The sequence below is a fragment of the Antedon mediterranea genome, chromosome 3 (genome assembly GCF_964355755.1).
Source record: "Antedon mediterranea chromosome 3, ecAntMedi1.1, whole genome shotgun sequence".
Classification (NCBI taxonomy): Eukaryota; Metazoa; Echinodermata; class Crinoidea; order Comatulida; family Antedonidae; genus Antedon; species Antedon mediterranea.
Window position 1 is genome coordinate 34,702,033 of NC_092672.1, and position 23,960 is coordinate 34,725,992.

General features: G+C 34.8%; 5 protein-coding genes across 6 annotated transcripts in view; 1 reads left to right on the forward strand and 4 right to left on the reverse strand.

Annotated features, from left to right (window-relative positions):
• The window catches only part of LOC140045353 (tectonic-like complex member MKS1), a 41,271-nt gene extending 38,944 nt beyond the window's left edge, over positions 1 to 2,327 (reverse strand). The window contains exons 1-5 of the mRNA XM_072090208.1: positions 2,203 to 2,327; positions 1,787 to 1,911; positions 1,159 to 1,376; positions 871 to 971; positions 373 to 501 (exon numbers count right to left, since the gene is read on the reverse strand). Coding sequence (XP_071946309.1) covers positions 373 to 501; positions 871 to 971; positions 1,159 to 1,376; positions 1,787 to 1,911; positions 2,203 to 2,279 — 650 coding nt within the window. The 5' untranslated portion in view covers positions 2,280 to 2,327. The remainder of the gene's footprint in view (positions 1 to 372; positions 502 to 870; positions 972 to 1,158; positions 1,377 to 1,786; positions 1,912 to 2,202) is intronic.
• Positions 2,328 to 2,441: 114 nt separating this feature from the next.
• LOC140045349 (zinc finger SWIM domain-containing protein 7-like) lies at positions 2,442 to 5,800 on the forward strand. Its single transcript, XM_072090205.1, has 7 exons — positions 2,442 to 2,476; positions 2,824 to 2,920; positions 3,156 to 3,177; positions 3,350 to 3,452; positions 3,689 to 3,767; positions 4,485 to 4,510; positions 4,784 to 5,800. The coding sequence occupies exons 2-7, from the start codon at positions 2,848 to 2,850 to the stop codon at positions 4,895 to 4,897; spliced, it is 417 nt and encodes a 138-aa protein (XP_071946306.1). The 5' UTR covers positions 2,442 to 2,476; positions 2,824 to 2,847; the 3' UTR covers positions 4,898 to 5,800.
• LOC140045348 (transmembrane ascorbate-dependent reductase CYB561-like) lies at positions 5,671 to 12,061 on the reverse strand. Its single transcript, XM_072090204.1, has 4 exons — positions 11,153 to 12,061; positions 9,076 to 9,290; positions 6,905 to 7,062; positions 5,671 to 6,243 (listed from the first exon to the last, which is right to left on the reverse strand). Exons 1-4 carry the CDS (start codon positions 11,340 to 11,342, stop codon positions 6,075 to 6,077), a joined length of 732 nt encoding a protein of 243 aa, XP_071946305.1. The 5' UTR covers positions 11,343 to 12,061; the 3' UTR covers positions 5,671 to 6,074.
• A 129-nt stretch (positions 12,062 to 12,190) lies between these two features.
• On the reverse strand, positions 12,191 to 16,391 carry LOC140045347 (transmembrane ascorbate-dependent reductase CYB561-like). Its single transcript, XM_072090203.1, has 4 exons — positions 16,020 to 16,391; positions 13,181 to 13,395; positions 12,726 to 12,883; positions 12,191 to 12,415 (listed from the first exon to the last, which is right to left on the reverse strand). Exons 1-4 carry the CDS (start codon positions 16,210 to 16,212, stop codon positions 12,232 to 12,234), a joined length of 750 nt encoding a protein of 249 aa, XP_071946304.1. The 5' UTR covers positions 16,213 to 16,391; the 3' UTR covers positions 12,191 to 12,231.
• Positions 16,392 to 17,117: 726 nt separating this feature from the next.
• On the reverse strand, positions 17,118 to 22,657 carry LOC140043908 (uncharacterized). Of its 2 annotated transcripts, none has more exons than XM_072088394.1 (8): positions 22,578 to 22,657; positions 22,196 to 22,304; positions 21,985 to 22,037; positions 21,827 to 21,878; positions 20,927 to 21,000; positions 19,734 to 20,494; positions 19,404 to 19,482; positions 17,118 to 18,665 (listed from the first exon to the last, which is right to left on the reverse strand). In XM_072088394.1, exons 2-8 carry the CDS (start codon positions 22,279 to 22,281, stop codon positions 17,311 to 17,313), a joined length of 2,460 nt encoding a protein of 819 aa, XP_071944495.1. In that variant the 5' UTR covers positions 22,282 to 22,304; positions 22,578 to 22,657; the 3' UTR covers positions 17,118 to 17,310. The 2 variants fall into 2 exon arrangements, with proteins under 2 accessions (XP_071944495.1, XP_071944494.1); XM_072088393.1 differs by having other exon boundaries at positions 22,628 to 22,654.
• Positions 22,658 to 23,960: the final 1,303 nt, after the last annotated feature.

The following is a 23,960-nucleotide window of genomic DNA, read 5'->3' on the forward strand; positions in this document are numbered from 1 at the left end:
GACCATTTATGACTATTTTAACACCTCATTATTATTGAGAAAATACAATAAACATTTGTCTAGTTTTAATGTTTTATTTTTTCCGTTTAGAGAGAATAATTTGAGGTTTTAAATTTATTTGCTAATAATAATTTATCAGAAAGGTTGACTTGTACACAAAATAATTGTCTTTATCATAATTTAAAAGCTAATTACAATTATAGAGGGCGCCATTATGATGTTTGTGTCTATCAAGCAGCACATTTTAAATAAGAATTTGAATGATACCATGAAAAGACAGTCATGTTTAAGCATTAATACAAGATGTCTTTATTATTTGAATGGTCTACTCTGTATACAATCATATCCTCTCAAACTATTTGGACAACTTACTCTTCCTCTGCATTGAGGGTTGCCATTATAATCATGGTCTGTGCTGGAGTGTTAATTACATGGGAACTTTTCTTGTGTTCCTCCGACGGTTTTTCAACAATTATATTTGTTCTTGTTGGTCCACGATCACTACAAAATATATATAAATGTAATAGTTACAAATTAGCAAAGCAAAATACAGTCTCATCTTGAAGATGATTTTTTTTTTCCCATCTTGCCTTATGTTTTCCCACAATGCTTGATTTTTTTTATTGTGTTTAGAAGGTTGCTTCTAAAGAGGCTGTCTACATTATCAAACTTTATGTGACAAAAAAATGTAATGTGCCCATAATATGGACATGATATCATATTATTACCATATTTGGGCACATCAGTCTTTTTTGTCAAACTAGTTTGATAGTGTAGACAGAGCTTAAGTTTAATATATTTCTTTACAAAGGATTTCACAAGCTCACTTTTATTTATTCACTTGTATCACTGAACTTTAAAAAGGCATACCCATTTTCAGGGAGTCGACGAAGACGTCTTAATTTAACGTTTTTCATTTTTTCTACTAGGAATGAAGGAATCTCATTTGAATTTGTAGTGCTTGGTGCGACCTAGATAAATAAAAAAAAAAATATTTATCACAACTTTCATTTATGAAAAATGATCAGTTTTTGGTCAAAGTGAATAACTATTATCTGACATAAAAATGGTATATTCAACAAAAATGTGAAAAAAAAAACAATTTTTAGGGGACATTATATCTTTAACTAATCTTTTAAAAAACTTATATTATTGTACCTCATTTTGAAATGAAAATGCATCATGATCGACAAAACTAAATAACCTTCTCTTTTGTCGACGATTGTTCTTTTCGAATTCAGCCAGCTGAACGCGATACTCTTCTTCTTGTTGTGGTGTTGATCTGCTTTCAGTATAGTAAACCATCTCGTTATGACTGAACACTTTATCCTGCCATTTAAAGGTGTATTCTTCCGTCTCATCTTTGTGTATTTCACCTGTAATGAATATTGGTTTATGACATGTCACTCTAAAAATAGAAAGTCTACAAACAACAATAATACGAATGAAGCTATTGTCACGGTTAACCGAGCATACAATCTTTTTTTTCTGATGACTACTAAGCATTTAAAATAATATATTGTGCACTATACGACCACTGGGAGGGGTGCATCATATAGTAGGTGCGTCATTTACAAATAATTATTCATACTGAGGTGCGACAAAAAAACCTAGATGGTACATCACATTTATTAATGAGCAATGGTGTGTCAATGTCCATCACTTTACCAGACACAATATCATAAACAACATGGCCACAGTGCGTGAAAATGGGTGTCATGTCGCCTAAAGGTAAGTCATATTTTTTATGCAGGGGTGCGTCATTGTATTCATCATTCAATATTACCCCCCGCAGCGGCAGACTGTTTCTTTTTGCTCTTCTTAGTAGGTTTCATTTCCATCCCTAGCTCATCCTGTTGATCATTAGCTGATGGTACAAGACCAGCACCAGTAACTCTTTTTAATTTAACTCTGAAACAAACAAAGGATTACATTTTTAGCCTAGGCTATTATAAATAATAAAAAGTATTGATTATGAAAAATTGATTTTCTTAGTCAAAGCAAAAATTCTTATATTTTTCATTTGGTATAATTATTTGGTGTTTTGTCATTTTTGCTTTACTTTTGCCCTTCTTGGCTCTAATTTTAAAAGCACATATGCGATAAAAGCAGGTTTATCCCCGATAGTCATATCACCATCCTCGCATTCATTAACTAGCTTAGTTAGGCCTAGACAAATTGATGAATTATATTGAACCATACTTAATTTTTAGATTATTTATTGGATCATTTGAACGATAATACGCTGTTCCAAAGTCCGATTCAACTTCTTCAACCATTTTGTACTTATAAAACTGTAAATTCAATAAAAATATAACATGTTTTAAAAAAATCGGAAGGTTGCGGTAGAAACTGTAAACACTTGTTTTGGCAGGCCGCCCTCTTTAGTGTCACTTTTGTATTGCACCTAGGTGGCGCTAGACAGAACAAGATAAATAAAAATGTGGGAGTTTTAACTTTTGTTGGTCTTTACATAGTAAATTACTATTTAAGTTAATACATATAAGTACTGTAAATTTCAGAGTATTTAAAACATTGAAATAAGAAATAAAATGATTTTGATTAGCCCTAATTAATAAACTAGCTAGGCCTAGCCTAGCAAGCTAATATGGATGGAGGCTAGCTCCTATAGTAGAAGACTACTCTACTCTAGTTAGGCCTAGTAGTACAGTCTATAAGTCGTAGAGCACAAATAGCCTAGCCTAGGCTAAATAAACTAAGGTAGGAACTAGGCCCTATCTACCCAGATTTCTACCACTAGACAGAGGCAGGGCTTAACAATAATAATAAGTATTCAATATTGACTGTTTATTTTTCCTTCAGATTTACCACTACTCAAACAGAAAGATGAGTTTGTTGGATGAGGTTCACATGCAATTAATTTTACAAGTTAAAACTGCATATGAAAACCAGCAGTCACGTAAGAAAATGTCATCTATTAAGTATTATAATGAAGAAAATACATAATTCAGACTGGTTGTACTTGGTATGACTTGTCACTAAAATAAAACCTCTGCTGTGGAATGGTAGAAATGCAAAATCTAGAAATGTGTTTATTAATTACTGTGTAATCATATTCTATTTCAATGGACAGTTTGTTTACTAACAAAATTACTGGAACAAGAGATATTAAACAAAAACATTTTTTTTTACAGTGAGTGATCATTTACTTTCTGCGTAAGTATTAAATTATACAATATTTATTAATAATGATTAATTACTAACTTGATGCAATTATTATTATTTATAAAACAAAGACTTTGCTGATTTTGTTTTTTCATAATTGTTAATCTTCAATTTGTAAAGATCATTGACATAACATTTAACAATCATTTTTGTCTGATTTCAGTTTGAACTTTGTTCAACAGCGCCCTCTTTTGCAAGCGTTTGATCTAGTTGACAGAAAAAATGTAACTCGAGTCAGTTGCCCTGCTGGTCGAACAGTCTTTCAGGTAGATATTTTATTTGTGATGATTCAGAATCAAAGTTGTTTTAATGTTGTCAATTTGTCCAAAATGATTGTCCAGCGACAAAAAAGTTTTAGATACTCATGTTTGTTAACAGAATCAAAGCTTGCACCTGGACATATAATCTTAGCTCATCGAAAAAATCGAAAGAGCTGCTGGTTCGACTGTGTAGGGAAAAATGCTCTCGCATACCAATGTTTTATTTACTATTATTTTCATAGGTTTGTGGGAGTTCTGGTAAACTGTACACCTGTTTCAGTTCTTCAACTTTCTGTTCATGCCCAGCTTATGTATTTTCAGGTAAGAATATTACAGGATTTAGTCAGAGATAACATAAAGTCTTATTTTGGTAGGATAGACAGATGCCTTTTTCACTCAAGCTCCTGTGAATAGTGTTCCGGCGAGCTCTCATATGAGAGCTTCAAAGTGCTGGAGAACGGAGTGGTGTAAATGATTCCTCTGCTTTTTAAAAAAATGTTTGGTTATCTTAGGATATTTTATGGATCATTGTATTAGGTGCTATATAAGACTATGATTATTATATTTATTCTAACATATAACTTTATTGGCCTCGTGTATTTTGAGTGATCTTAAAACTGCTAAATATGCAATTTCTCCCAATTGTTTTGGATATACCAAAAACACACTACTGATACTACATACATTGACCACTTGGGTTCTACTACTGATGCTATGGATTTAGTTAAATAGAGCCCTCTATGTTTCGGATGTATTTTGTAAGTAGTGGAGCTGTAGCTTGGTGGTTAAAGTGCTTGCCTTCTAATACCAGTGTTCAATCCTGACCTAGTGCCAGACTCTTTCAACTCCACTCCCTAGCATCAAATGAGACTTAGTTTATAAGCACGTTAATTATAGAATAGTTTATTCATCCTGTAATTGGCGAGTTTGTGCTCACTGTTGGATGCGTATGAAAAAAAAAAGTATAGCTGCCTCATTCAAATAGAATGGAAGCTTGTAAAATACCTTAATAAATTAATTTGAATTTATTTCTTTCAGTGTTAAAAAGAAAAGACGTCTCATTGGTAAGTACTTTTAAATATCTTAAATGATTTTATAAACATAAATGTTAATACATTTCTGCCAAATACAAGAATTGTTCTCACTATTTGCTTGATCACGTTGCTTAGTAAACTTACTAAACTAGTTTGACAAAAAAGGTGTGATGTGCCCAAATATGCTAGTTATATGACATCATCATGTCCATATATGGGCACATCACATTTTGTGGTCACATAAAGGTTGATAGTGTAGACAGAGCTTTACCAGATGTTGCACATTTTTATTTTAACACACAGTGTAAACATGTGTTGGCTGTTCAGTTAAGCTGCGCAATGGGTGTGTGCAAGGAACTGAATGTGTCGGACGAAGAAATGACTCAATTGTTGCTCTCAAACTTGTCAACAAGTTGAGAAACTGGGAATTTGTTTCTGAAACAATGTTTGTTAATTGTGGGATTACACGAACTTTTGCAATCAATGTTGATATACAGTATATGAAATAATGTATTTTTAACTATGAAAATACTTTAGTATTTTTGAAAATGTATTTGTTGATAAACACAAATTGTCACGCATAAACATAACAAGTTAAAAAAGTTGCGAAACATGGAATTTGTGTTGTTGCATATGAACATGCTCTTTCTGAAACAATGTTTGTTGATTAAAGGAGGACACAAACTGTCGCACATAAATGCTACAAGTTAAGAAAGTTGAGATACAGTACATGGAATTTTTGTTTTTTCTATGAAAAATAGTACAGTATTTGTAAAAACGTGTTTGTTGATTAAGAGAGAACACAAACTGTCACGCATAAACGCTACAAGTTAAGAAAGTTGAGATACAGTACATGGAATTTTTGTTTTTCCTATGAAAAATAGTATTTGTAAAAACGTGTTTGTTGATTAAGAGAGAACACAAACTGTCGCGCATAAATGCTTCTACAAGTTAAGAGAGTTGATATACTGTACAGTACATGGGATTTTTGTTTTTCCTATGAAAACAGTATTTCTGAGAACGTGTTTGTTGATTAAACAAAGACACAAAATGTTAAGATGTGGCTCAACAATCCATTTTTTTAGGAAACGCACAAAAAACACATAATTCCAACTTTCTTTGTAAAGTATTAAGTCGATAACTTTATACAAAATTAACAGAACAAAAAGAAATAAACAATTTACCAATACAACAACATTTTTAATTTAGTAAAACAGATTTTAATCTATTGGTTTCAACATATGTTGGAATAGTTTACTTTTAGAAAATTATTTAAATTACAAATATTCCAAAATAAGCTATGTTATGAATGATTAACATATAAATTTGGAGTATCTTTCTATATTGTAATAAATGCTAATATAAATAGTTTATACAGTCATGTATTTAAATGACTTTGATTGCCATTTTGGTATGTAGACCTTTCCACAAATCTCTAGATTCTGTTATCTTTTTTACAAGAGCGCCACCATTAGATGTCCGATTACAGCTTAAGTACATGTATGAGGCGCCATGTGTGCCAACATGTTTTACGAATAATTAAGCCGAATCGACGTCTAGAAACTAGACTATGTAGCATGGTGTTACGGCGCCTTTATTTGGCGTGTAAATCCATTTGAATGGAATCTTCTTCGTGAGATAGTTTTGCTGGCTTGTAGTCCTCCTTCAGTAAAATAAACAGGATACACACACAGAATAACAAGACACAAAAACCAAACATGTTGGCAACAATTAATCCTGCTGGGAATGTATCCGGCTTTACTCTAAAAAGAAAAAGAAATTGGTATTGACATACCTATACAAACTTATCGATTTTACAGACTCATGAGTACACTTGCTCTAACACGCCATGTACGACACGCCATGTACGACACGCCATGTACGACACGCCATGTACGACACGGCACGGCGTGTGTACGTCGACACGCCATGTACGTCGACACGCCATGTACGACACGGCACGGCGTGTGTACGTCGACACGCCATGTACGTCGACACGCCATGTACGACACGGCACGGCGTGTGTACGTCGACACGCCATGTACGTCGACACGCCATGTACGACACGCCATGTACGACACGGCACGGCGTGTGTACGACACGCCATGTACGTCGACACGCCATGTACGTCGACACGCCATGTACGACAAATTAATTAATTAAGCCCAATTGCCGTCTAGAACCTAGACTGTACCTCATATTACATCATACAGCCTTGTTTGGTACATGTCATTTCCTTCCCAAATTTATCATTACTGCATTGTTTCTCAGTTTGTTGTTGTGAATTCTTTTGGTTGTGTTTTTGCACAAGTCTGTTCAGTCAATTCTTCTCCTACCTTTTATTCCTTTTTCACCATGTTAAACTTTTCCTTGGTTTTCTCATCCCTCCCAAAAGTAGGCATATGTTTTATGTGTTTGACTTACATGTCATAAATGACAACCTCTGCAAGACCCATCAACACCGTAGCCATCATCATCATAAACAAGAACTTTCCACCAAATACGTGTAGTGTTAGCACCGATGATTTTAACGAATCTGAACCAAACTTGGGAAACAGGAAGAAAAGGAATCCTCCAAGCAACTGAAAAAAAAGAAAAGGTTTTAAGCGAAAACAAGTTATATTGGTTTGAAGAAAATAATATAACCATAAAAGACATGTATTTGCGAGACATACGTACAATATAATATTGACGAACGAATCCATCCATAAGGTCGTATAATATTGGAATAAATTGTTTGTTTAGGGGTTGGTATTTGACAAGTCCTTTTACTTTTTTTCCGATCCCTGAAACAGTTCTTATTTATTGTTACCATTTAAGTTATTGTAATTGTATGTTTCTTTTATTTCTTGAACTGTTTCTAAATAAATGTTGAATAAATTAAATTCGTGCGGTCATCTATTCGCTCTCGTCGTTAAGATTGGTTTCCACTAGAACGTAACGCAGGGACGTAAACGCAGCGCAAGCAACAGTTCGAATAATCCATTGCTTGTTGTGATTAGTCAATTCACTTGCGTTGCGTTGCGTCCTTGTGTTTCGTCTCTAGTGGGAATCAAGCTCAAGGGAATACGATAGGGCCTCCTATGCGCAGTGATCTGTTGTGTGTCATGTCACAGGAATCCGTTCGGTCTTCTTGCACTGAAATCTTTTCACTACCCGTGTTAAGGTAAAAAACCCAACCTCCACTCTCTATTATACATTGTGATAACCAGAGTTCAAGTGTAGATTCCTTACACAATTAAACGCATTCTTTTTAATCCATCTACTTACCGGTTATGCGAACACAGAATGTATGTATGCTTATTATGATCTACTCTACCATGCTTTAGGCACAATTATTGTCTAATCCCATTTACTTAAATACTTGCATACAAACCAAACAGGACAGTCACATCAATACTTTAGTAACCCTGCATGACCCAATTATACGTAACGAGAACACAGCAGGTATTCCATCAACTTACTTGTATGACAAAAAGGGCAACTGCAGCGTTACCAAACGATTTACTTGCCTGACATAGAGCAACTGACCCAATTATACGTAACGAGAACACAGCAGGTATTCCATCAACTTACTTGTATGACAAAAAGGGCAACTGCAGCGATACCAAAGCATTTACGTGCCTGACATTGGGCAACTGACCCAATCATACGTAACGAGAACACAGCAGGTATTCCATCAACTTACTTGTATGACAAAAAGGGCAACTGCAGCGATACCAAAGCATTTACGTGCCTGACATTGGGCAACTGACCCAATCATACGTAACGAGAACACAGCAGGTATTCCATCAACTTACTTGTATGACAAAAAGGGCAACTGCAGCGTTACCAAACGATTTACTTGCCTGACATAGAGCAACTGACCCAATTATACGTATTGAGAACACAGCAGGTATTCCATCAACTTACTTGTATGACAAAAAGGGCAACTGCAGCGTTACCAAACGATTTACTTGCCTGACATAGAGCAACTGACCCAATTATACGTATTGAGAACACAGCAGGTATTCCATCAACTTACTTGTATGACAAAAAGGGCAACTGCAGCGATACCAAAGCATTTACGTGCCTGACATTGGGCAACTGACCCAATTATACGTAACGAGAACACAGCAGGTATTCCATCAACTTACTTGTATGACAAAAAGGGCAACTGCAGCGATACCAAACCATTTACGTGCCTGACATAGCGCAACTGACCCAATTATACGTTACCAGAACACAGCAGTTATTCCATCAACTTACTTGTATGACAAAAAGGGCAACTGCAGCGATACCAAAGCATTTACGTGCCTGACATAGGGCAACTGACCCAATTATACGTATTGAGAACACAGCAGTTATTCCATCAACTTACTTGTATTACAAAAAGGGCAACTGCAGCGATACCAAACCATTTACGTGCCTGACATAGCGCAACTGACCCAATTATACGTAACCAGAACACAGCAGTTATTCCATCAACATCAACTTACTTGTATGACACAAAAGGGGCAACTGCGGCGATACCAACCCATTTACGTGCCTGACAATATAAAGCAACTGACCCAATTATACGTTACCAGAACACAGCAGTTATTCCACCAACTTACTTGTATGACAAAAAGGGCAACTGCGGCGATACCAATCCAACTGTGCGGGCTGTACATGTTCTGGTAGCCTTGTTCATTATGGTATTTAAACACAGCAACCAGGGCTATAGCAGCTAATATCATGGCCGATGCCTGGATAATGAAATGTATTATCTTCTGTGTAGTTCGGCAAATATTTTTGCCCGTGGCAGCCAGCACTCTAAATGTTATGGCACCTAGGGAAAAAAATCAAATATATGAATAGATCAATCAATCAATAGATTATTACCTCGATAAATAAATCGATATTAGTCAATATAGATTATGAAATCAACCAATCAATAGGCCACTGTTTATCAATTAATTTGATAATGTTGTTGATCGAGACTATCAATCTGTTTAATAATATTTGTCGAGCGTTTTACAGATTTTAAATTACTGAGATTTGTTCTACGATTTTATTCTTTCAGCTCTGTCTACACTATCAAACTAGTTTGACAAAAAATAGTGATATGCCCAAATATGGCAGTGATATGACATCATCATGTCCATGGGCACATCAAATTTTTTTTGTCACATAAAGTTTGATAGTTTGACAGAGCTTTAGAGTTATTGAGATTTGTGGAAGCATAGATTTGTAACGACGAAGCTCTCCCAACAACATTCACGTTTGAAATCTAGAATTTATTTGTATAAATTGGATCCGTTGTAATTAATTATTTGACAGGTTTAAGTGTAAGAAATACTAAACATAATTGAATTCTCAATCAAATTAACAAAGTCATCAATTTCTTGAAATGGTCGATAAACATTTATTCATTTTTTAAAGAGAAAATCAAGGCCGAATTGTTGTCTATGATATTAAATTGCCGAGCAATTATTTATCGTTATAATTTGATTGGATGCGTTTGTACCGAGCGCAGCATAAGAGCGTATAGCTCGTTCTAATGTACATAAAGACAATGAGTCTGACATGTTTTTAGTGGTAGATTAATCGTTTTGTAAACACACAAATAAAGTAATCTCATTTTGAGGTACCAGTATGGCATGTAATCAAAGTCCGTACTATGTTAAGTCTCATTTTGTAAACAGAATAGCGTAACTGCGTCGAAGGTGTTTAATGAGAACAAAGTTACTTAACACATACACTTAAGTCTCATTTTGTAAACAGAATAGCGTAACTGCGTCGAAGGTGTTTAATGAGAACAAAGTTACTTAACACATACACTTAAGTCTCATTTTGTAAACAGAATAGAAAGCGCTCAACGTAAGGGTTTTAACGAGAACAAAGTTACTTAACACCAGTAAATACACTTAGGCCTAAGTCTCATTTTGTAAACAGAATAGCGTAACTGCGTCGAAGGTGTTTAGTGAGAACAAAGTTACTTAACACATACACTTAAGTCTCATTTTGTAAACAGAATAGAAAGCGCTCAACGTAAGGGTTTTAACGAGAACAAAGTTACTTAACACCAGTAAATACACTTAAGTCTCATTTTGTAAACACTGTATAATTGCTGCGAGTTCAGGTTCACCGTCTACACTAAGTAGGGCTATGTTATATTTGGAATTTTAAAAACATGTTCATATTGTGTGTTAAGATATAAAAACGTTATTATTTACAGACGACAAATTAAAGTTGAACAAGGTCAAAAAAATCATTCTACTGGTAGAGACACCTTTTTAATATTTAAGGTGTGGTCACGCAGTATGGTTTTGCATTGTTTACTCGGTACAACCCAGGGAGATGGCTCCGATCCCTTGTAATGACCTTTAATAATTAATTTTTATATTTGGCAATAAAAGAATAAGAATAATAGCACAACGGTCCTGTTACATGCGCACATCGAGTTTGATTATTTTTAGTTTATATAATAATAATACTGTACACGTACCGAGCACGTGTTCTAGAAAAATAAATTGAGCATAGGGCCTATTATGAAGTGGCCAAAGAAAAATAAAAAAATAATTTCCATCCCATACGATTATCCTCTATACTTCATCGATGTAGGAGATGTTAATTTTGAATACACCAATAAAACTCAAAATCTATACTAAAAAATCTACTGAAAAACCAAATACTATAAACTGTACTTACCATTTCCAAAAAGAAAGATAAAACCGAGTGACATAAGTGTCGGATGGTAGTTAAACGTATGTAGGCTACCGTCCCAGCCATATCCAGGGTCTTTAACATGCTTGCCTCCCAGTAGCCCAACGAGGATCAAAGCCGTCACCCCGGCTACTTCAGCTACGCTCACCAACACCCAAAATCCAGTTGTTGACATTCTGATGGCCTGATGATATCTAAAATGTCTTTCACGATTTTAAACAGTTATATTTGTTGTCAAACAGCGTTAATAATTCTGATTGGTTAAACACACACTGTTTTCACTTAAATTTAAGGTCAGTTGACGTATTTAGTATCAACACGATTGTGGATATTGTGGAGAAGCAGGTTACAAAGTGCGCGTATAATCCCATAGATTGTCCTTAATTTTAATAATGTAAACTCCGTTTATTTTTCTAACAAAGCAAAATTTAGGTCACGATTGAATCTGAAATTTCCGGGATTTAAAATAACAATGCCATACAAAAAAATATCCGCAATAACAAACCATTGTACAGATGTCATGATGAGCTTAGATCTATCACTGTACTGTGTTTTATTTTGCTACATTAACAAACATTAAAACTAACTTAACTAAAAACGACTTAAATATTTGAATACAAATAATCGATTAATTTCTAAATACAGTGAACCCTTCCTTTAGGACACCCCTCCCTATATAATGAAACAACCCTATCCAGACGAAACTTTCCTGTATTCACGGTGGTAAAAAACGAGAACAAAATCATGTTTCAACCGATATTAAGGGCCGTAGTGGTTAAAGCTCTGTCTACAATAAAAATGCCCAAATATGATAGTGATATGCCCAAATATGGTAGTGATATGACATCATCATGTCTATATATGGGCACATCACATTTTTTTGTCACATCAAGTTTGATAGTGTAGATAGAGCTTAATATTCGTATTAAAATTGCGTGTTGATAGTTTCTGTAGAACGAAAATCAGTTTATGATAATTTAAACAATCTTACATCCTACGTGACATAATTATTATTTTTTCTTAAAAAAAAGTTTCTCTTTCTAAGTTCATTTGCTCAAAATAATCTACGATCTTTGTGATGACGTTATCAGTTCTACAGAATCTTCTTTTTGACGTTTTGGTCCAAACGTTGGATTCCATAATATGCTGACGATAGTGGCAGCAAATAGCAGTAAACACAGGCAGAACGTATTGCTTACAACAACTGCTTGAGGAAACTTCTCAGGCGGGAATTTTTCTGGATGTACTCTGTAAAAATAAATAGATAACCATCGAAATATCAAATAATCTCGGCGTCGCTGTTTAATTTTGTTACGTTTATGATTATGTAGTAGGCCTATTTACCAGCTCTTAGTCTGGGTTCCAGACGGAGTTTTGACTTAATATTAGTAAAAAGATAAATAATTTGGCACATATGGCGTTTCATACGTGTACGACTTGAGCTTGTAACCCGTATTTTAAGTTAGCACTTTAGTGGATATGTGCGCTTTACACATCTTATATTATATTACATAATAATTATGTAAAACAAAAATTGACATTTCACTATTCCACTTACATGTCATAAATGGACGATTCTGACATCCCCATCAGGGCGCTTCCAATCATCAGGATAAAAATCAATCGACCAGAAGACACGTGAAGGGATAGAACACGTGATCTGAGAACTTCTGAACCGAATTTAGGAAACACCAAGAAAAGAAAACCGACGAGTAGCTGAAATGCAAATAATCAATAAATCGAAAATCAATCAATATACCAATCGCGAAGGTCCGCCAAATGTAGCCTAAGCATTCTTTAACAAGTAGGTCTAACTCTGAATTATGTGATCATAATTATAATCTGATCAAATTGCGGAACATACAATAGTTATTGAAACACACTTTACCCATCATAAAACCAGTATTTGGTCACGAAATCAAAATTGCTAGAATTGAGCATGCGGTAGACCTATAAAAAATCAGGGAAGAGTGACTCTTCCCTGGAAAAATAAAACAAAAAAAGAGCTTCTACCTGTAATCCATACAAGGAAAATGCCGTGATCCCGACCCAACTGTGGGGGTGATACATATCAGCCCAGCCTTGTGTTTCATGGAACTTAAACGTAGCGACGAGACCAACTGTGGCTATGAGGAAGGCAGAGGTCTGAAATGCACCGTGGATCAACTTGGCTGTGGTTCTTGTGACTTGAAGGCCTGTTGCTGAGATAACTCTGTAGGCAATTGCACCTATAATTGCCAAATAGATAATCATTGGTTTTGTATCTTATCTATATAATCATGTTAAGCTTGGTTCCTACTAGGACGCAACGCAACTAGTTGACCAATGACAAGCTGCAATTCGAATAATCCATCGATTGTGATTGGTCAACTCACTTACGTAGCGTTACGTCCTTGTGTTGCGTCTCTAAAGGTTGGTTACCACTAGAACGTATTTTTTTTAACCAATGACAAGCGAAGTTATAGACAGTTAGCAATCACAATCGAATAAGCCATCGCTTGTGATTGGTCAATTCACTTGCGTTGCGTTACGTCCTTGTGTTGCGTCGCTAGTGGGAACCACGCTTTATAGGAACCCACATTAGAACATAACGCAAGGACGTAACGCGACAGTCGAATACTTGTGATTGGTCAAATCCCTAAAGCCTGGTTCCCACTAGAACGTAACGCTAGAACGTAACGCAAGGACGTAAACGCAACGCAAGCGTTTTAACCAATGACAAGCGAAGTTATGGACAGTTAGCAATCACAAGCGAATAAGCCATCGCTTGTGATTGGTCAATTCACTTGCGTTGCGTTACGTCCTTGTGTTGCGTCGCTAGTGGGAACCACGCTTTACGTTGCGTTACGTCGTTGTGTTGCGTCTCTAGTGCGTCTCAATGCATATAAATATTGAGTTCATACTCATGAAACAGCCTGCAATAAAATGTTCAGTTGGTAATTTACTAGCGTCTTTATCATTTATTTATATAAATATATATTTTTATCTATTATTCTTTTTTTATATTCTTTGTAAAGTAAACATTCGTTCAATTCAAGTAATTGACGATATTTTTATTAATGTTATAGTATTAGTATTCACTACGGTTATTCTGTCATTCATTATTATATAACATTTCACTTTAAACGAATACGACGACCGATTGTGATTTTGTCCCCGAACGAATCAGGCTTGATGAGCATGTTTTATAGCTTCTATCACGTGAGACGAGCAATTGTACTATAATTACCTTATCTGTACCAGCAGCTTGTTCCATTCATTCATAATATGATTGTTTACTATGTGTGCGAGATATACGAATGTCATTCATTCATGACATTTAAACAAATTGCGTCATCGTAGTAGACGACAACATATTTGTACTTACAACATACACGCAACTAAAGCTAAATTTATCCAAGTCTTCTAACGTGATGATTTATCCAAATCTCAATGGGCAAACGAATGAAAACATAATCACGTCATCACAATTACGTATACATCCAAAACAAATGACAATGTTATGTTATAGCTCATCACCGTAAATTCAATTCAATTCAACTTTTATTTCAGACAATTGTCTATATGGTATAATACATTACACACAAAAAAAAGATGAAGGAGAGAGGACCAAAACTTTTATCTATTGGTATATAATGCCTCTCTCCATTTGTAGTACATGTTTGAATCCATCAACAAATATTTATATATACAAATTAACATTCTGTTTTCGCTTTTTATTATTCTTGTAAGAAATCGGTAAGTCGAAATCCTCAAATATTCATAAAATGATGGAATATTGTTTTCCACTAACAAATTCCTGCACTAACAAATCTGGGTTGTCACAACAACCGCCGGAAAGCATCATTATAATAACAAACTTTAAGTCGGTTAATATCTTTTTTAAAATGATAATTTCCAACATAAAACATTACCTTATTAGTGAGTGAGTGGCCGAGCGGTTAAGACAGTGGAACCGTAATCACGTAGCCATAACATCGGCAGGGGTTCGAGGCTCACTCACTCCATGGTTCTGGTGGTAGAACGAGTCTTCTCGGATAAGGACTATAAACCGTAGGTCCAGTGTACACAACTTGCTCGTGTGCACTTTAAAGAACCTAGTACATCTTTCGAGACGAGTAGGGGGTTACCCCGGTGTACTAGTACATCACAGCCACTGATCACCAACTGGGCCCTCTGGGAGATCAGTCTTTGACTGAAGAGGTTACCCAGTATAAAGATAAAACAAACAAACATACCTCTAATACATAGAGATCTATATTGGCGTTTTATATCTGCTTCATCTCTTAGATTCGAAGTTAAAATATGGCCTAAGTACGTAAAATGATCAACATACTCCAAAAGTTAGGCAATAAGATAATAAGATACAAAGAAAAACACTTTGGTTTCATGTGATTTCAATTGCATTTATTTGCCACCTTATTACCATTTATATCGTAATCACAATACGTATACATTTAAAACAACTGACAATATTTTATAGCTCATCACCGTGATATAATATTTTCGCGGCCGTAATATTATGTAATAATATTATAACGTCTGCTCACCGTACCTCGGCATATCGCGATTGAAGCAGTAGGCCATACCCAATCCCAATTTAGGTATCGATCGTGGCCAGTTTTTTTAAACCATGATAAAATAATTAATTTTCACTGTTATTATTTTGTCCATTGGGAAGAGGACGTACATGCTGCGTGTATATAATCATATAAAATTATTAGTTAATGATTTATACTTATAGCACCAGAGTCTAGACAATAATTATGCAGTGACCCCAAAAAAACACATGGTAAATAAATAGTAGTAGGTCTTAGTAGTAGATATATTAATTTAAAAATGATGTTCTTACCGTTGCCTTGGAGGAATATAAAAGCGATGACCATGAGAAGTGGATGATAGTTGAATGTCTTCAGACTGCCATCCCAGCTGAACCCAGGCTCCTTGTTGAGTTGTCCTCCAAACAGACCGATGAGAACCACGGCAGTCAAGCCAGAAATCTCGGCGAGAGCCACAAGAGCGAAGAACACTATTTTATCTGCCATTATGCCTACTTTCTTTTATCTTAACTTCTTCTTCTACTACTACGTGTGTTGCCTGGCAGAAATCGTGGTGTACTGTGTGTTAATTTCTTCTGGACAGATGCGATACTATAAATACTAATACAGTATAATTCAGTAAACAGAGTATTGGCTAGCGTCCAACAGATGCGACCCACGTGTGTTAATTTACTACGTTTTGATTGTTGAAGTCTGCATCCGTTTTACGATTATCAATTATGATTCGATGATGATACAAAAAAAAAAAGTGTCGCACTTGACCTCTAGCTGCATTTTACAAGGTCAACAATTATTTATAAATGAAAACGAGGCAAATGATAGTTGATATGATAAAATATCGCAGCGGGGAGAAATTCCTATTACGGTTTTAACGACGAGGAATTTCAGTCAGCCGTAGTCTTATGATATGATCACGTTTTTTATGCGTGTTCATTACATAATGCAGAGTGGTTTTTAAGGTACCGTCCTGGCCGATTCTAAAAACGGCGCGTATTGGGAAATATTTTGTTTGGTATCTGCAGGGAAGAGCTCTTCCCTAGTCTCTGCTTTTGTTTTATTCTGGAAGGTCGTGAACGATTGACCTATTAAATACGTGCGTAAAATTAGTACACGAACAAATGTGTAGTGCGCCCTCTATATCGACACCAAAATAATGTTCCTTTAGAAAATGAAGGCCTATCGTACTGTAATACACGCGAGTCACAAACAACCATAAAGTACCACAGAATTTGCTTTCTGAAAACATTTATATTAATTTATAGAAATTTAAGAATCATATTTTCCTTTTATTCTGTGAAAATTCAATAACTTGAAAATCAAAAGTGCATTAAATTAAAAGGTTTAGTGAATAGAAAATCAATCTTTATTTTCACAAACTTTTTGAGCCTTGAAAATAAAAACACATTAACGTTAAAGGTGCATAAAATTAATAGGTTTTAGTGAATTAAAAATTCAATCTTAATTTTCACAAACTTTTCGAACCTTGAAAATAAAAAACACAATAACTATTAAAATTATATACATTTTTTGTTGTCCAGAGTCTAAAGAGATATTCAAACATTAATTTACTAAAACCACTGAAATCTAGTTCCATTTGTCAATATCATCAATAAGAGCTGGTGGTAATTCAATGCTTTCAAACTTATCAGTCCAAAATAAATCTGGAAGGTATCGTTTGGATGGAAAAAGCTCACCATCATCTATAAGAGATATGCGACAATTATTAAGGAGGTTTCGAAGTGCGCCATCATTTGATGTCTTTGCTGACGATTCAGAGAAAGATGCTACAGAAGAAACTGAAGCAAGAGCAGGTTGATCATAAAGTACTTGTTTGGCTAATGATGTAGAAGATGTTGATGCAGGAGGTACTGGTGTAGAGGGAGATTGATCTGCGGATGTTCCATTTGCTGAAGTACCAACTGTCAAGGAATTTGATGCAACAACATTAGTAGAATCATTTATTGGTACCAGTGGCGCAACGCTGGTGGAAAAGGCCCCTGGTTTAGCACTCTTAAGGTGCCCTCCAACGCTCATACTATGAGGTCCCTTAAGCTCTGGGGACCCTGGGTTTAGCCAGTGAGCGCTCATAGCCGTTACGCCACTGATTGGCACTTGACAGCCTGCCAGCTGATTAGAAGACAATGTTGATTTTGTCATTTGTGGAAAAAGCTGTTGTGGTCCACGATTTATACCCTTCATTTTGACCTTGGAAACATTTATCGGATTAGAAGCTACTGTGGTTGTTGTCTTTGATACCGGTCCAATTATTATGACAGTTTTGGTTGTGGTGGCAACTGGTAGAGAAGCGAGTGCAGTTGGGGTTGCTGGTAAAATTTTAGCATGCTGATAAAGCCGATTACATTCAGTGACATCTTCCTGAACTGCTGATGTCATTGCTGCTGTTTTCACCAAAGACTTCTGACCCACATTATTAATGTTGTCAATGTTGGTAGTGCAAGTACCTTGTGATGGTGTTTTTTCTTTGTTAATTTCTCTTGCAGATTCAGATATGTGAGAAATAGTTTTAGGAGTGGATGTAACTAACCCAGCACTTACTAACTTTTGAACAACTAAGTTTAGATCGACATTTGTCGACTTCTTTCTCTTTGGTAAATCTGTCGGTCCTTCCTGAATGTCTTCCTGTAAGTGCTGACCTTTTTTACTTTGATTGACATGTTGAGATCTGCCTTCACTCGATCTCTCTGGTGTTGAAGATGAGCTTAATTCATTTTCATTTGAAATAATCCGGTATATTTTGACTAGTTTTAGAAGAATCTTCTGTTTTGCCTTGATGTTCTCTAGTTTCTCGCGTTGCCTATTTTTATTGAATTCTCTTTGAAGTTTTGCCAGTTTATCAAGAACACCTTTTTGTTCAGCTTTAAAAGAGTCATTCATAAACTTCAACTGCATCTTGATTGACAACAACTTAGAGTTGATTCCTAAATAAAAAGAATTATGTAATTTAAGTTTAGAATGCCACTAAAGCAGTGGTGGCGGTCTGACAGTAAATTAAGCAAAACAAAATGTGGTAACTACAAACTGTCTTACCAATCATCTATAACATTGCCCAGAAACAAATGTCTGTTTGGTCATTGATATTGATATTCAATCAATTCAATTTCTTTTGTTTCGGAAAAATTTCATCCATATCAACAAACGTACAAACAGAAAAAGAAAATTTGCAAACTTTAAGCGTAAATATATACTTCTCCATCTATAATACATTTTTTTAGTTATGGAGCAAATGTTTGCAAACACAAGCAACAAGATTACAACTATTCAACATACATTGCATGAACCCATAGGTAGATTTTCGCATATAATCATTTAAGGTCGAGTCGAAGATTGAGGGCCCCTCAAAATCAGCTTCCGCTGGCTGGGTCACCCTCTTGAAATATGGTTGAATAAATAAATAAATAAGGAAGGGACATCATGTTCAATAAACATCATACCGACACTACTGCTTTTAGAGACATTCAGTATACGGCGCAGAACATTATTGTAGTATACATAATTATATTATATATTTCTTTATAAACAGTTTGTTGAGAAATATAAACAACTTCTGTTACACACTTATATACTTTATATTCAATGAGTGAATTAAGATAATGAAAAAAGTTCATAAAAAATATATTTTATATAATAAGTATTATAGGATATGTATCCTCTCTCACCTGGTTCAGAACCATTCTTTAATCTTTCTAACTTTGTCTCAAGCTCCATTAAGTCTTTATGGTCCTGATCAACAACCTCCTATTAAAAATTTAAAAATGTTTTTATATATGTACGCTCTGTATACACTATCAAACTAGTTTGACTAAAAAGTGTGATGTGCCTAAATATGGCAGTGATGTTCCTAACTATGGTAGTTGTATGACATCATCATGTCCATATATGGGCACATCACATTTTTTTTGTCACATAAAGTTTTATAGTGTAAACAGAGCTTTAGACTGTTTTAATAACGATAATATATCAAAATCTTTACTGTATATATTACTAACCCATGTTTCTGCACTCATTTCCTCGTCCGTATTCTTATCTGCCTTTTCCCTTACGTTTCTTCCGACTCTCTTTCTTACTGTTTTATCGTTTCTTTTATGTTGTGTCTCTAAAGTTGCTTTGTCTGGTGTTTCATTCTCTGTCTTCATTCGTCTTACCTCCGCTGATTTACATTCCTTCACCCGTGTCTCTACTGATATTTCTGGCTCTTCTCTGATTTCTGCTACTTCTGATGTTGTTGGTGTCTCTATTCTCATTATCACTGGATAATTATTGTCTTGTCCAGATATCTTTGGTATGAATACTTGTGGTCCATCCGCACATGTAATTTGGGTGTCTTCAGTGTCTATCACTGGTGATATTGTCTCTACCACTGGTGACATGGTTTCTATCACTGGTGATATGGTCTCTATCACTGGTGATATTGTCTCCATCACTGGTGATATTGTCTCTACCACTGGTGATATGGTCTCCATCACTGGTGATATGGTCTCTGTCACTAGTGATACGGTCTCCATCACTGGTGACATGGTTTCTATCACTGGTGATAGGGTCTCTATCACTGGTGATATGATCTCTATCACTGGTGATATAGTCTCTATCACTTGTGATATAGTTCCAACGCATTCCATTCGTCTAATGATGTCATTTCTATCTTCTTCAATCTCTGTACAATCACTATCATAGTCATTTTCAGTACTATATTTCGTAACTACTTTATCAGGTGCATTGACTGTGAGGCTGTTTTCAATATCATTTACATCTGAAAAAAAGTTACTATCTGTTAATAAACTTTTGTTAATATCCAAAAACATATTGTTTGCCATATTAGGAAATTTATATTATTATTATTAGGTCAGTTGATATCTTTGAAGATAGCTTTGAAGATGTCCATTCAGAGCATGTTTGAGGTGTTGCTTGGTGAGTATACATACCATTTTTATCTCAAATATTTCACAGTATGCCGTTGCAAATAAATACTTATTTCCTCCTTATGGCAGCTTAGGTAATTTATATAAATCTGCAGCCTCATATTGTCTAAAGCTCTGTCTAATCTATCGAACTTTGTGTGGAAAAAAAAAATGGTGTTGAAGTGCCCATATATGGACATGATGATGTCATATCACTACCATATTTGGCAAACTAGTTTGATAGAGTAGACAGAGCTTTTAGGACGTTTATTTTGATTACTTACTTTCCCTTTCTTGTTTTTTAGGTATTTTGCTAGCAGGAGGTGAAAACACTGGTGAACGATATACTTTATGAGATCTGAAAATGTTAAACAAAAGCAAATTCAACATTCTTTAGATCAGATCAGGTAAATGTTATGACTATCTTGGTTCAGGGATCAATCCTTAAGCTCTGTCTACACCATCAAACTTTATGTGACAACAAAATGTCATATATGGACATGATGATGTTATATCACTACCATATTTGTGCATATCACTGCCCTATTTGTGCATATCACTACCATATATGGGCACATCACACTTTTTTTGTCAAACTATAGTGTAGACAGAGCTTTACCTAATGCCTAGTTACTTGCTGTTGAATGAAATGTGGTTTAAAAAAAAGGGTGTAAATGGTATGAAATAAATATTTGACTTTACATCTTATTTTAACCACACAGAACATTGACTTTAAAGTACATTCTCTGGATAATTTCCATTCAATCTTTTCATGATTGTTAACGTCTTTGTTAACAAATTTGTTTTCTTTCAATTGCTAATTTTCTTTCCCCGGATTTAATTTGCTTCAGGGGTACTGTTATAAAAGTAATAAAATAAATAATAACCACTAAAATAAAAGTATACTTGAACTTGGCCTAAAATTTCATTTGTATATAACAGTGTAATTAAAGATCTTGTGATAAATGTCAAATACAGTGGTCTTACTGAGAGGTTAAACAAAAACACCTTTGTTGTGTGAATAACAATTGTGTTTACTTTTTACACCCCCTCTTTTGATGCATTAAAAAAAACATACATAAAAGCCATAGTAATTTTACAATGCAATACAAAGCAATTTGTAAAACATATTTTCATGGGTTCTTTAATTTTCATGAAGATTATGTTTGAGCTAAAATACTTACTTGGGTTTGAGTAAAGACTGCGACATTTGACTCTCATCGTCAGAGCTTTCATCTACATAGATTCAAGTGATATAATAAAAATATCTTTAATAACAATTATTATTAGTAATTTTGTATATTCTGTTGTTTGTTAGAGAGACTTTAATCTGCCTACATACCTTCAGACATAACATGTATTTGCTTGTTGAAATCCATCTGTTTTTGTTTAATACTGAAAAAAAAACAATTAAAATTGATTGATTGTTTTATCATGAAAAAATACTTGTCTGCTGCCCTCTGTCTAAAAATAGTTTAGTACAGAGCCCTATAGTAATTTTTGGTATTGGAAAATGGTTGGAAACCCATTTTAAAAAGAATTCTTTCACTTACATATCATGAAGCCCAGTAAGAATTGGAGAGCCTGCATCGTCAGCTGATTGTGATGACTCTGATATGATTGTGTTGTCACTATCCATCGTGTGTTTAATAAAATAAAAGGCTTGAAAAAGAATATTCAGAACATCAGTTAGTAGGCCTGTGCCTAGACCTCTACCTAGGCCCTACTACTAGTACTAGTCTAGAACACCGTCCTTGTTGTCCTTCTGTTGGCCCTCCTTCTTGGTAGGCCTATTCTTGGTTTATTTATTTGTTGATCCTACCTACCTAGCCTCTCTGACTGAGCTATTATAACTATAAGGCTAGGGTCCATGGACATAGGCTAGTTTAGTCAAGGAATAGTAGTTGTATTTGTAGGAAAATTTAACCAACTTACAAACACGATAAACAAGCAAATTAAATATTAAAATATCCTATTTAGTATACCTAGGCCTAGGCTTATTGGCACTCCTGATCTTCTCGCTGTTGTGTGTGTGATAAGCGCGCATGCTGCTGCATGCGGCAAACTATTACACTGCCCTCGTCCGATAGGAAACTTTCTTAGAAAAATGAGGGCGTGATTTTGTATTGCCTTGCAGTCAATTTATTATTGTTAGACAGAATCATTACTTTTATCGCTTAAGTTAAAATATGGTATTTATAAAAAAAATCTGTGATTCAATTTATAAACACAATTAATGAACATGGTAATTAGATTTTATTTCTTTGTACACCTTGTTAATGTTATGGTAAGCTGTAGCCTATATTACATAAAGTAACAACTTACACGTCAGGCCTTATAATAAAACATACACTTCCTTTATCTATGTTTTTTCTAAAATTTAAAATCAATTCGTAATTAGTTTATTATTAGTGTATCATAGATTGTGTAAGCAGTTAATATAGAAACCCACATTTTTAAGGTGACCCTTTCCCGTAAACGAATGAAACGTATTATTTATGTTTTTAACACGGCCAACTAACTCATAGGAGTTGGGTTCCGATAATTGTCCCCCTTAAATTTGTAACCAGTTCGTGTATGCTTATCGGTATATCAACCTAAAAAATCATAATTTGTACTATATATATATATATATAACGTTTATCTTTGAATCAAATTGTTTTAAGTGGGTATTAAAAACTCATTATGACGGATTAACAAAGATCAAACAGATTTTGGCAAATAAATTTCAGATTTTATAGTTACTTCGGATTAAACAATATATACCTTTCCCACCAGGCTTAAACTGTACCCTGAAAGAAATGAATACATATATTTAAAATAATAATAAAGATAAGACATAAGTAGTATAGATTTAAAATTTTTTATTTCTACTTGTATGTTTTGTTTATGAATTATGAAGGTCACGGTCTTTTTATTTCCACTAATAATAAGTCGGTTTCTCTGATCTTTTCGGAGACAGGGTTTATCGCCTTTTCATACACCATAGCCTGGTAGATGTTATCAGGTTTGCGTTGGAACCAGGTTAGACTCGACGAAAAAAAGGACTAGGCCGCGGAGATAAAATCATTTATACACGTTAGACTATAACGGTTACGAATAGTTACGAATGCGATCAGTTGTAAAATTGCAAGGGATTTTCTACAAATGAACTACACTGATCAAAACGAGCCTTGGATCACCCGCGCCGAGTTAAAAGTGACCCAACCATGCGTATGATAGACGAACAACGGCGCGGTGGTTACTCAAAGGTTTTCTTACAACTAAAATCCCTCTGTAGTGTTCTTTATAAAAAGCCCTAATTTGTACATCACTTTT